Genomic DNA, 12,255 nt, shown 5'->3' with positions numbered 1-12,255 from the left:
TAACTTAGCAGAGCAGCATGGTCCTCCCGGGCAAATCTTTTTCGCGTGCTCATTTCGTACCTCCACGCGTGATATAGGGAGGGGTAGTGTAGGTGGACGGAGGCCATGATGCTCGTCGGCATGCCCTGCGTCAACAACAAATCGGACGGAATCCGCACGATGCAGCGGTAGAAACGCCTTCAGTCGCTTCTGGCATTGCTAGCCACGAGCTGGAAACTGCTTTGGGTCAAATGTGCATGTGTCGAACCGCGTACGCGTCCGAGAGCGCTACGTGGGGTTTCCTGTCGAAGCCGTGCGTAGTAAATTCAATTGAGCCGCAGCACGCTAACTATCAGTGTCTAAATCGTACAGAAGACGCAGCCCATGACTAGACGAGTCGATTCCTTGTCGTCATGAATCATGTCGCGGCCGGGTACCTCGCCAAGCGACAACGTCTCCGTGTCGAAGCGTTGCGAGGCGGGCCCGGCAACGGAGAATGAGAAATGGTGGCACATCTGGCATCGCAAGAGGCGCGGCCATGATTACATAAACTGTCATGATGGACCTGCGTGCGTGTGCGCGCTTGAGGGCTCAATGACAATCTCAGGCAGTCTCGAAATCCTAAGGCTCGGCAGTTGGGGGATCCCACCCACACCTCGCTCGACTGTATATGTTGGATCACCTCCCTGGGCCGCAGCTCCTGCGTTAGCAACCGCATCGTTGCTCCGGAGAGATGGTGATCGGTACGGCCCCGGATAGTCGGGTGGCGGGCCGTCAAGAGGCGTTGTGGGCCGTTCTAGATGAGTCGTTTCATCCAGAGCCACGTCTTCGTATTCCGGGGGCGGAATTTCCTCCTCCCCTAGGTCCGCCTCTACCAGCTCCGGGCTGGAGCCGGCCAAGGCCCCGTTAGACCCCGAAAGTCGCGGTGTGTCGGGCCTCGATGCCCCCCTTGACCGGGCTTGAACCGATGGAGGAGCGTCGCTCTCCACGCTGACAACGGATCCGATGCTTTGCTCACGGCGGTGTAGCGACGGCGATGGGGCCCCTGAGCGTTGGGACACGGCTATACTAGCCGCGTCCGAGAGCAGGCCCATGCGCTCGCTGTCGTTGCTGCTCGCGCGCAACCTCGTCCCGTCGTGTCGAGCCACCCCGAGATCCCCATAAGACACGCTGGAGACTGACCGCTGCCTGGTATCCTGGATTCTGCCTACCTCTCTTCGCAGCTCGTCTATCTGGCTGTTGTTGCTTGCTGCCCTTGACCTCGCCCTAATGTCGGCCAATGCCCCGCTGTCGTTTCGACGCCTTGCTTCGCGGCGCTGTTGTCTTAGCTCTTCCCTTTCGGCAACCTGCTGCCGCCTCGTTTGTCGTATCTGATAAATAGTTGCCATTTCTTCCTCACGTAGTGCCTCCTCCTCTTCCGCTGTTGGCAGGTCGATGATGACGTCAACACCATCTCTGTCCCCTTCCCGGCCGAGGACTTGCTCGTTGTTGGAAGCTGTCTGTCGGTACGCAGGTAGCGTCATGACGGAGCGTACGGATGTGTTGCGGTCAACGGCTGCCCCAGAAGTGGCGGACTGAGCAGCAGGGGTGTCATTGTCGCGGCCCAACACGCCCCGACTCTGGCGAGCACGGGTGGGGAGGCTTGACGGCGCGGTGTCGAGTCGATGTGACTGTGCCTGGCCATCCGTGATGGTGTCGTCTCCCCAGGTCTGCTCATATCTGCCGGAATCGGAACGCCAGTAACGCGACACGCTGTCAAAGAAACCCGGGGTTTGGTCCGTCGTTTTGTTGCCACGATGCTGGGGGCGGCCGCGCCTCTTGGCAAGCAAGACGAGTATACAGACCGCCAGTGTCAGGCCAGCTATAACAGCCAAGATGATCTGCGAGCCACGACACGGGTCAGTTATTGGGTGACAAGAATTGGGTGATGGCGAGGTGGCCGTACAATCAAAACAAAGTTTTTGTTGTCGCTCTCCCGTCGAATCAGTCTGGCAAAGTTGCGCGGGGAATATGCGATGCCGCCGTCGATGGCGGGCGAGATGCGAGGGTATATACCACGCATTTTCTCATGGGTTGGGGCAGCGGATGGAACGCGGGGGGAAGGTCGAATGTCTCTGCCGGCGAGAAGGACGTCTGTTGGTCGGCAGAATTGAGCAGAAAGTCCAGAGCCGAGATGAGGCGGCCTTGAGCCGGACAAACGAGCGAGGTCGGTGGCAGTGTGGTCGCCAACCGGCAGACGACGATCGGAGGTTGAATCAGCGCATTGATGCTGGGGTAGTTCGGTCGAAGATGGAGCCTGAGATGCCGTACGGGGCTGACTGGACGCGGCGAGGTGTTTTGCGGGCGGCCAACAGGTGACTGTGTGTGATGAGGAGGACGGAGTCAACGACAGGCCAGGTTGAGGTAATCTGGGAGAGGCGGGTTTGTTGGTTGCGCACCACCATAGGGAGGTGTGAGCAGCACAACGGGCACGGCGGCCAGCGATACGAATCGAGAGGTTGGTCTCGGTACAGTATCAGGCAGGGCCTGTTCTTCCTGGCCACCTACCTTACCTAGCTGTGCTGCATCAGCTAGCGGGGCCTGTCAGATCCAATGGATGCATCCCACCCGTCCTTTCACGAGGCTTGGTTCCATGGCGATGGGCCAGCGCTACCGCTCAGCCCAACGGCCAGCACCAGCCAAGGCCCACAGATGAGATAAGTATACTGTACGCCAGTGTACATACAGGCTTTCCTCATTTGAGGTACATGAGAAACTTCGTCCTTCGTACGAGCGCTGCGGCCTGTGGCTTAAAGCAGCTACCTTATGTACTAACCCTCGAACAATTAGCTTAAACCGCACGTTAAGCGCAATAGACTACCACCCGGCATTACCTCGCGCAGACACCTAAATAGTATCTAGGTACCTTAGTAGTTCTTACCTAGTACCTTATTTACCTATGGGTACCTAAAGTATATAGGTAGGTACTAATGTTGCATTATGCAGACCAGAAAATATAATTTGGCACCATAGGTACACTTAGTACTACCTAACTGGGTGAGTTATTGGTGAGATACCTACCAGGAAGGTGTTCCCCCGGTACTAGTACCTCGGGGACAGAGGAAAGCACCCGGTACGGTGCCTGCCTGACCAACAGCCACGGTGGCTTTGGGCAGACGGTCCAGTCCGCTGCAGGACAGAATCCGCTGACCCACAGCCACCACCTCGGGTAGAGGTACTGAGCCACCAGCCCAGACCACCAGACGGGTGCGGGGAGCACCACAGCACCCCTCCAACAAGCTGATGTCGCTGAGTGGACGTTTTGTCAAACTGCCTGCCTGCCTGCAGGGGCCAGCCAGAGTGTCGGAGGGGGGATCTCGCCTTAAGGTACGGAGTACCTGTCTCGACAAAGGGGATCATGCAACAAGTCCCGCGGACAGTGCTGCAGCACTCACCCGCAACGCCGGGGTGCCACGGTGCCTGGCACTGGATCGCTGTCTGGCGCACAATGTCGCTTTCCATGCAACCTACTAAGGTTGCCGGCAGCTGTGCCGATGTGGAATCGAATGCTGGGGCCCTGGAACCGGCATCTCTCACGACCGGCATCCCCCAGCTCTGTCGATGAGTGGTTGAATTCCTCGGGATCCACCTCATTGTGCACTGCTCCAAATGCAGACCTCACAGTGATGTTGCTGACCTCATGCCTGCTACATGATTCTTCTATCAACCTTGATACTTGGCCGCCTGAGCAGACGCAAGTCTTGCGAGGAACCCCACCGCGATGGACCGACCATTCGCGGTGAGGCTGTGGCCGGAATTCTGCAACCGGGCGACGAGTTGCCGTCTCCCAAATTCCCAATACTCCTGCCAAAGTCAGCTGCCCTCAGCATCGTACGGTCGATCGTCACCTTCGATGGCATTTGCCTGGCCCTAGCTCTTCTAGGGCCTGTACGGGCTCAGATATTTACTGCATTCGAACCCCAACTTCACAGATCTTGACAGGGTCATGACAAGCGATCCCCATCCATACTCCGCAAAGATCCACCGCGGCCTGGTAGCTATCCAAACTTCTTCTCGAACTTCTTGAGCATCCCGGTAACGCCTCTTTCAAGCTTACCCGCGTTCTCCTCCAGCCTGCTCCTTCCCTCCTGCTTTGGCTGATACTGGGCCTGCGCCGTCCCGGTCTCTGTGCTAGGGCGGTAAACCTGCTGATGGATCGAGTAGTCCTGGCTCAGCTGCCGCACAGGAGCTTGCTGCTGGCTATAAGTATAGTTGGTGAAGCCTCCTGGTGACTGCGTTGGTCCGGCAGGGTTCGATATGGGCAGGGTTGGCTGTGATGCCGGCTGCGGGGGCGGAGGTGGAGGGGCGAAGCCTGGCGATGCCGGGAAGCTAGAACCATAGGGACTCGCCATTCCCTGATGCGCGGGCATGGTTGCCGCCCGTTGCATTCCAGGGTGTGACGGCGGCGCAGCGAATTTTGAAGGCGGGAGGCCTGGACTGGTCACCTGTCCATGCTGACTTGCTGGCGGGATGCCCGGCGTAAACGGTTGCTTCTGATAATCGTATGCTACGGCCACCGCTAACGGGTTGAGAGGATCTTCATCAGGCGGCGGCGTCTTCTCTCGATGCCGTATCGCCTCAGGCGCCGCCGGGGCGGCCGGATTGTAAGCCATGGGCGCAAAGTTTGCTGCAGGCGGCGGTGGCGGCGGCGGCATCGTGGCCGGGAGGATGTCGGCGGCAACTGCTGCCAAGCTTCCGCCCGGGCTGGAGCCTTGAACTGGAGCATGCGCTGGAGGCGCGGCAGCAGTGCTTGTACCCCCATACTGAGGATCTGTTATGGCGACTTTCTCGAGTCTCTGGACCACAGAGCTCGCGGCAGTAGCCTGTGGCGGCGGGCCGGGTTCGTCCAGAACTTCCACCTGAGATGGGGGAAGAACACGCCGTACCCCGTTGATAAATTGTAATGCATCGGCCTGGGTCCAAAAGTATATGTCGAGAGAATGGAGCTTGTAGTGGTACTTGTGCTCATTCCGCGGGTCGTATGTTGGGAGATGCCATTCACTCTGATCAGCCGAATCGGCCACCACCAGCGAGACCATGCAGTGGTGTTTGTACGAGTAGTGGACTCGAGTTTGGTCCAGGTCTGTTCGTCGTGTCATCACAGTGCTCCATTTGGCCGACTGCCGATTGGAAAACTCACATCCGTCAAAGGCGTCTTGGTCGTCGGTGCCGGGGTTATTTGCAACCTCAATGCGGCATCTCCTCTCGGTTGCGTTCTCAAACAAGTACACATAGGAGCCCTTGTCGAAACGATGATGGCGGGGCTTCACGCCGGGAGAGCTATAGAAGTAGTGAACGTCTCCGAAGCTATGCCATGGTCAGTCGATCGGATGGTGTGGTCATGGCCGGCTGTTGGGACGTACAGCGTCGCCACATTCTCCTCGCCGGGCCTGGCCGCCATGTGATCCTTGAGCTTGAAGGGTCAGAGAATCGCCCAGTTGACAGTTGTGCCAAGCCTCTGTTCGCCGCCGCCTGTTCGACGTGAACCGAAGCGCGCGTCGAGACAGCAATTACAAGAGCACGGACGAGATGCGCGGCGAGTGCCAACGCGAGGTGCCGCCACACGAGCTTTTGTATGCACAGCATGGAGAAGCCATTGTCACACAGGCGGACATCGAGACCCCGCGCATGCAAGGCCCGGGGTTGGCTTCCCGGGCGCTTAACAGACCTCTCAACTCGGCCAGCCGTGGTGTTTGACGGCCAATCAGTGGGGTGCGGCTGCACAGGACCCCGTAGGAGAAGCTGACTGGAGGCCTGCAGCTGGTTCCATCTGCCCCGGCGCGTGGCCTGGGTGGATACGAGATTGCGAGAGCGGGGAGTGGGAGTGTGTCAGAGAAGAGACGGGAAGAGGGACAGGACGAAATTCGTTGGATTACGAGGTACGTACCTTCCGAAGAGGGGCACGTACGAAGTACTTTGTCCCTTGTAAGGCATTTCGTGCATCGCTTTAGCTCTGAGCACGTGATCTCGCGTCTGTCTGGTCGACGCGAAAACGCCTCGGCCGGCCAACATCGCGGTTCCTTTTCTGTTCCGCTACTAATTAATTCTTGACCTGCTGGCGACGCCGAAATCAATCACGCCACATCGCGGGCGGGCATGACACGTCTGGGCTATGATGCTCTCACACAACGCCACTGTTTGTCCTGTCGATCCCCGCTCACCACCTCGTGGTCCACGCACATGGCCCCGCCGGATGACGGGAACGGCTCGCCCTCAGCGCGGGAAGGAGAGAGCAGCCTCAAGACTCTCAAGTACCATCTCCTGGGTCCGTCGTTGACAAAGGCGGGCCAAGAAAAAGTTGATCAAGGCAAGGTGCGTGTGTCATGCGTCCACCGCTCCTCTCACCCAAGAACTGTGGCACCAACATCTAGGCGTGCGCCAGGTATCCGAGGTTATTTACAACGCGTCCAAAGGGTCCAAGTTTTTTCGCCGAGAAGAAGAGCGAGACAAGGTTCTCACAAAAAAAATTGAGCAAATCCTCCAGCGCAAACGCGAACTGGATAACCGGGAACTTACCCACGAGCTACGTCTTGCCGACCGGCTGATCGCAGAGCTCGAGGTTGCGCGGGACCTCACCCAGCACGTCATTCACATTGACTGCGACGCCTTTTACGCTGCTGTGGAGCAGCTTGAACGCCCAGAACTGAAGGATTTGCCGTTTGCAGTCGGCGGTGGAGTCCTGACGACCTGCAATTATGTTGCTCGGCAGTATGGCTGCCGCTCCGGCATGGCTGGCTTTGTAGCCAAGAAGCTGTGCCCCGAGCTCATATTGATCAAGCCAAACTTTCAAAAGTACACAGCAAAAGCCCACGAAATCAGAGAGATTTTGGCGGAGTATGATCCACGATTCGAAAGTGCGAGTGTCGATGAGGCCTATCTCAACATTACGGAGTATTGTATCGAGCACAGCGTCGAGCCTGCGGAAGCAGTGGAGCAGATGCGACGGGAGATACACCAAAAGACCAGCATCACCGTCTCCGCGGGCATAGCCGCCAATACGAAGCTTGCCAAGATCTGCTCCAACATGAATAAGCCCAACGGACAGTATGTGCTGCCCAACGACAGAAACGCCATCATGGGATTTATGCGCGACTTGCCGACAAGAAAAGTCAACGGCATTGGGAGAGTCTTGGAGCGTGAGCTGCTAGAGGTAGGCATCAACACGTGCGGCGACCTCTACGGGCAGAGACAGTATTTGAACCCACTTTTTGGGGAGAAGACGTTTGAATTCCTCCTCACCTGCTATCTCGGATTGGGTCGCACCAAGATCCAACCCGCCGAAGATTACGAGCGGAAGAGTATCGGCACCGAGGGCACTTTTGGCGAGGTGTCTGACCCACACAGACTTCGAGAAAAGCTGCGAAGTATAGCGCAAGAGCTTGAGGAGGACATGAGCCGAGCCGGGTGCAAGGGGCGCACCCTTTGTCTCAAGGTCAAACTCCACACATTCGAGGTTTTCACTCGTCAGGTCGTCACGCCGAAAGCCATTTGCCTTGCCGATGACCTCTACAGGTTCTCGCTGCCCATGCTCGCGAAACTCGAGCAGGAAATGCCGGGTATGAAACTCCGGCTGATGGGCTTGCGTTGCACACACTTGGTCAAGACCAAAAAACCTGATACGATGGCCTTCTTTGGCTTCAGGCAGCGGCGAACTGGGCTGGACGGATCCAGTGACCCGACAGACCTGAAACGGAAGGGTGTGGAGGCATCAGAAGAGCAGGATTCCTGGGGGTATCTTGAAGAAGACATGGGGGCTGGCGAGGCGCCCGATGACCCCATTGTCATGGCACCGGATGGTGCGGCAGAGTACGATACTTTGACATCATTTGCTAAGCACGGCAAAGAAATTATTCCCAACCCGAAGAAGCCGAAGCCAGACATGGGAGACGAGTGGTGGGATTGTCCAATTTGTGCTCGCCCACAGGTGGCGGACGAGCGACAGTTCAACGAGCACATAGACTTGTGTCTCTCCCGTCAGACAATCCGGGATGCCGTCCAGCAAGACGGCTCAGAGCGGCCGCGCTCAAACACTCCTGAGGCGAAGAGACCCAGACTTGCTGAGAAGAATAGGGGTAAATCGTCAGCTATGGATTCGAAGCAGATGAAGCTTTTCTTTGGCTGAGTCTCCTCTGGTTCATGCATCAAAATACGCACATCACGAAGTGGTCGCTGGCTGGAAACTCTGACGGCAATCGGCTCGTCGACAGAAGCTCGCTGTGACGACCAATCCTCTGACAAGACCGACACTGCCATCCCTCCCTCAGAAGCCAAACATATTATCATCCTCCACATACCCCCAATCTAGTTTGAAAATGGTCAGCAGATCTGCGGCATCCAACCGGTTGCTGTAAACGTCGACTGACCTTTGAGGGCCGGTAGGGCGGCCTTTTGGATCATGGCCGGCGGCCCGCACAAGAATGTAACTGAGTCTTTGGCTGGTGGGAACAGGTTGGCGGTGATGATGTCCTTGTTGACATAACCCTTCAACCCTTTCCAGTCATCCTCTGGTTTGCTCAGGACGTGAGTAACAAGAAGTTGTCCGTTGGATTCGTCTTCGAAGTGCTTGAGCGAGCTTCGCAGGAGAATGTCGGCCTGGCTCTTGTTCGCGTCGATGGCCCTGATCATGGTCTTGTCGTTGCCGCCGAGCAGGATACGTGCGATTAGCGAATACCCTGGGGTCAAACCAGACCCGCCGAGAACGAGGGAAACGCGATTGAAGTGACGCGTCATGCCTTCAATCACAAAATCGCCGTTCCCAATGTACACTATCTCCCCCGTTGGTCCGCGGATTTCGACCTCCTCCCCTATGGGCATGCAATCCAGAAGATTGGACATGGCCCCGCCCGGTTGGGTTTCGTCTGGAAAGTACGTCTTGATTGTCAAGTCAAATGTCCCGTCGTCGTCCTCGACCGCTTGGAGGTTCTTCTTGTGGCCCAGACGATTACCGTTGATCTTGGCTTCCGAAGGTGGCGGAAGAACTGGCCGGGTGGGTGTGTAGCTTCGCACCAGCATTCTGTCTTTGAGGTGGAACCCAACCTGGACATGTTGGCACGTTCCCAAGCCGAGTACCGGCTTGTTCCCCGGAAGCTCAAAGGTGTAGGTCCTCGTATCCTCGGAGACTTTGGTTTTCTTGATGAGCTTGACGGGAACCCATCGATGTTTCTGGAGCGTGACCTGCTCTGAACTGGACGCCGAGTCGGCGATTTCCTTGGCTGCGGCTTCTGCGTTTGCCTTGATGAAGTTGGCAGCCTTCTTGGTGACGACACCCAAGATGCAGTCTGCAACGGTGTCAGCGGGGGTAGTCGGGCACCAGCATTACTCTGCAGCCACGCAACATACCCTTCAATTTTTGGTACGCAAAGTCATCATGGATGCTGGCAAACTCATCGCTCGTCTCCTGGTGCACCTTCCCAGCATGGCCCAGAATGGCAGCGGCCCCGCCAGGATGCCAGTCCAGCACGCTCGTGGCGTCGTATACTTTTCCGTCCACAACAATCCAGCAGTCGTCTTGCTTGTCGTGTTTCTCAATCTCCTTGCGAGTGAACTCTTTCTGCGGCGCTCCGGCTTCCTGCTTGGCGTCCGCGATGCGGTTCTCAACGCTGGGTTTCATCCATCCGCCGTTGCCGGGTCCGGGCTCAGTGGGATGCCTAAAGAGGATTGATGGCGTCTCTGAATCTTCTGGTTCCACGATTTCTGGCTGGACGACGTACCAGCAGTTGTTCATCATGCCCATTATGTTCCAGTTATAGTCTCTAGGTTGCGTATTTTTGAACACGTTGAAGCATCTCACGGTGATGCTCTTGGCCCGCAACAGATGGGAGATCTCAACGTCGACGTGCCAGTGAACCCAAGTCCAAAATTTGTTGCCGTGACGGATGGGATAGTCGGGGAATTTGCGAATACAGTACAACCAAGTGTCGCCGCCGTCGAGCGAGACCTCGACACGCTGCACCTCGTGGCCGCCACCGTCGTAGGCGAGGCCCTGAACTCGGTAGCTGTGGCCCTTTCTGGCCTCGGAGAGGGCTATTTTCTCCCCGTGTGCGGGCTTCACGATGATAGAATTGAGGTTCTGCTCGTTGCAGGCGGTGTCGGGGTGGCGGAAGAGCGTCTCGGCAAATGGCCCGTCCTTCTCTGTGACGAAGCTGGGAAGAACTCGGTTGTCCCAGATGTGATAGTGCGAATCGTTCTCCTTGTCACTGATCCACATCCTTCGTAGCCACTTGACGCAGCGACCGCCGACGTAGCCAGGGATGATGACACGCACCGGGTAGCCATGATCGGGGGGCAGCGGCAAGTCGTTCATCTCATAAGCGAGCAACACGTCGTTTTGACGGTCCATGGCGTACTCAAAGGGGATGCAAGTCGAGTATCTGCCATCGCTGGGCTCATCCGCACCCTCAAAGTTCAGCCAGTACCGCTTGCTGTCCTGATGCGGAAGCCTCTCCGGGACGCCGGCCGACAGGAGCACGTCACGCACCAGCGGCCCCTTCCAGTACGCGCAGCTCACGCCGCCGGCGCCCCAGCCGAAGCCCTTGCTTTTCTTGACCATGTTGAGTTCCTTGCGTCTGTTCCCGTCGCACGCTAGGCTCACGGGGATATTGATGGATCCCAAGTCCTTCAGCTCGTCCATCGAGAAGGACCGTACCGTCTTGCCCTTGTACTCGACATCGAGCTTGTGGAACTCCCACAGGAGCCTCGGAACGGCACCGTGGTTTCGCACATAGTGGAGCTCATTGGGCGTGATGAGGCCGGCCTCAAAGAGGTGGCTTAGGTGAGCCTCAGCGTTGAGGGGATGTTTGCCTGTGAGGCGAATGAGGTCGGAAGAACGCGGCACCCAGTTATCGGGGCTAAATTGATCCTGCTCATCAATGGAGACCTGGTACAAGTCGTGCTTCTGTGGAGACTGGCGCCGACCGTCATTCTCCTTCAAGTGGGAGATGTGATTCTTTTCATGCTCCAAAGCCCGTAGTAGGGCGAGCTCCTGGGGCGTGTACTTGTCAGAAAGACGACTGTCAGCCTGGCCGTCAGCCTCCTTGTCGGTGGCGTAGGCGCCGTGATGTTTGTCTTGGTCGGCGGGCCGCTTTAGCTCATGCTCCTCCTGGGGCTGGCTTTGGTCTTCTTGCTGGTCCTTGGCCTTTGCCTCTTGCTCTTGCTGCTTCCGTTTCAGGTTTGCTGGCCAAGGCTCTTCTTTCTTGATCCAGTCTTCGGTGGTATCGAGGACATACCTCCAACCGAGCCATTTATTGTCGGGGTGCCGCAGGTGAAAGTCCTGCAAGCAGTCGCCAACCACGCAATCATTAGCTCGCGCCCTCATCTCATAAATCTCTATGTATAGGTCCACCCTTTCTGCTAACCTGGGCTTACCTCTTGGTGCTGTATCACGTCGCGGAAGTTGACGAGTTTCCCGGCCTTGACGTCGGCCCTCAGTTGCTCCTGTTCCTTGAGCGCATGTTCGATCTCGTGGCGGTAGTCGTTGTTGGGCTCGTGTGTCAGACCGGGCACGCGGTTGCTCCTATTCCTGAAACCGACTCGGTGTTGGTGCCCTGTACTCCAATTGGGCTCGTTGGCAATGTCTTCGGCCGTGGAGCCCGGATGGGCTTTGACCTTTACAACCCAGGGCTTATATGAGGGCGGCATGGTGAGTCTGCGAAACGTTGGCAACAGATGACCTCGGAGCAGGACTTGCGACCGCCTCCGCGGGGTTGTATCAACAATTCAACATTATTGACCTGGTCCGCGGCGTCCGCACGCGGACTCGTGTCTCAGTGGCCATGACGTCGATGACGCTGTTAGTTTGGCTCTTTCCCAAACCCAATATCCAACGAACGGGCCCACCGCCCGCTAGTGCCTAACAATTGCTTGCTGTTTACCCAAATGCCTCTCGGAATTCGCTTTCAACTCGCCCGCGGGATGACGGGAGCTGCTAATGGGTACCGGAACTGGTGGTCTACCATGTGCCTGACATCATTGGCGTAATTTCTCATCAACTGTCGACATCTCAGCAACGGCCCGACAGATCACATTTGGGCTGTCCAGGAAGCCCTCCAGTGCCGATCTTGCCGACTCGACTCTGCTCTTACTACAGAAGAAGGTTGGACAGGGCCATCTTGGTGCTACACGCTTGAGTCTCAAGATGCCGTGGTTGGCGTAGATTTTCGAGGAGGGAGAGTGGTCTATATGGGGCAACACACTTTGCTGGATACCGGCGTCTATTGATGAATGATAAAACCCTCCTCT

At 57.1% G+C, this 12,255-nt stretch overlaps 4 protein-coding genes across 4 annotated transcripts; 1 reads left to right on the top strand and 3 right to left on the bottom strand.

The window, feature by feature from the left end:
• Positions 1–182: 182 nt before the first annotated feature.
• On the bottom strand, positions 183–2,477 carry JDV02_009486 (uncharacterized protein). The gene is made up of 2 exons (XM_047991151.1): positions 1,925–2,477; positions 183–1,859 (listed from the first exon to the last, which is right to left on the bottom strand). Exons 1-2 carry the CDS (start codon positions 2,039–2,041, stop codon positions 534–536), a joined length of 1,443 nt encoding a protein of 480 aa, XP_047847161.1. The 5' UTR covers positions 2,042–2,477; the 3' UTR covers positions 183–533.
• Positions 2,478–3,575: 1,098 nt separating this feature from the next.
• Positions 3,576–5,843, bottom strand: JDV02_009485 (uncharacterized protein). Its single transcript, XM_047991150.1, has 3 exons — positions 5,382–5,843; positions 5,159–5,325; positions 3,576–5,101 (listed from the first exon to the last, which is right to left on the bottom strand). The coding sequence occupies exons 1-3, from the start codon at positions 5,417–5,419 to the stop codon at positions 4,017–4,019; spliced, it is 1,290 nt and encodes a 429-aa protein (XP_047847160.1). The 5' UTR covers positions 5,420–5,843; the 3' UTR covers positions 3,576–4,016.
• Positions 5,844–6,058: 215 nt separating this feature from the next.
• JDV02_009484 (DNA-directed DNA polymerase) lies at positions 6,059–9,777 on the top strand. The gene is made up of 2 exons (XM_047991149.1): positions 6,059–6,330; positions 6,401–9,777. Exons 1-2 carry the CDS (start codon positions 6,115–6,117, stop codon positions 8,138–8,140), a joined length of 1,956 nt encoding a protein of 651 aa, XP_047847159.1. The 5' UTR covers positions 6,059–6,114; the 3' UTR covers positions 8,141–9,777.
• Positions 8,279–11,655, bottom strand: JDV02_009483 (uncharacterized protein; the record flags this gene model as incomplete). The annotated part of the gene is made up of 4 exons (XM_047991148.1): positions 8,279–8,319; positions 8,382–9,296; positions 9,358–11,287; positions 11,383–11,655. 4 exons carry the CDS (start codon positions 11,653–11,655, stop codon positions 8,279–8,281), a joined length of 3,159 nt encoding a protein of 1,052 aa, XP_047847158.1.
• Positions 11,656–12,255: the final 600 nt, after the last annotated feature.

The sequence above is a fragment of the Purpureocillium takamizusanense genome, chromosome 9 (assembly GCF_022605165.1).
Source record: "Purpureocillium takamizusanense chromosome 9, complete sequence".
Taxonomy (NCBI): domain Eukaryota; kingdom Fungi; phylum Ascomycota; class Sordariomycetes; order Hypocreales; family Ophiocordycipitaceae; genus Purpureocillium; species Purpureocillium takamizusanense.
Note: the sequence above shows the minus strand (reverse complement) of the source record. Positions and strands in the feature narration are given on the sequence as shown.

What these genes read in the sequence shown, in the direction of transcription:
- JDV02_009486 (XM_047991151.1), bottom strand. Translation starts at nt 2,041, where the DNA reads ATGCGTGGTATATACCCTCGCATCTCGCCCGCCATCGACGGCGGCATC. An exon ending in ACAAAAACTTTGTTTTGATT is followed by an intron (nt 1,860 to 1,924) that starts GTACGGCCACCT and finishes CGTGGCTCGCAG; the next exon opens with ATCATCTTGGCTGTTATAGC.
- JDV02_009485 (XM_047991150.1), bottom strand. Translation starts at nt 5,419, where the DNA reads ATGGCGGCCAGGCCCGGCGAGGAGAATGTGGCGACGCT. An exon ending in GAGGAGAATGTGGCGACGCT is followed by an intron (nt 5,326 to 5,381) that starts GTACGTCCCAAC and finishes ACCATGGCATAG; the next exon opens with CTTCGGAGACGTTCACTACT. An exon ending in CCAAGACGCCTTTGACGGAT is followed by an intron (nt 5,102 to 5,158) that starts GTGAGTTTTCCA and finishes CACGACGAACAG; the next exon opens with ACCTGGACCAAACTCGAGTC.
- JDV02_009484 (XM_047991149.1), top strand. Translation starts at nt 6,115, where the DNA reads ATGACACGTCTGGGCTATGATGCTCTCACACAACGCCACTGTTTGTCC. An exon ending in AAAAAGTTGATCAAGGCAAG is followed by an intron (nt 6,331 to 6,400) that starts GTGCGTGTGTCA and finishes GGCGTGCGCCAG; the next exon opens with GTATCCGAGGTTATTTACAA.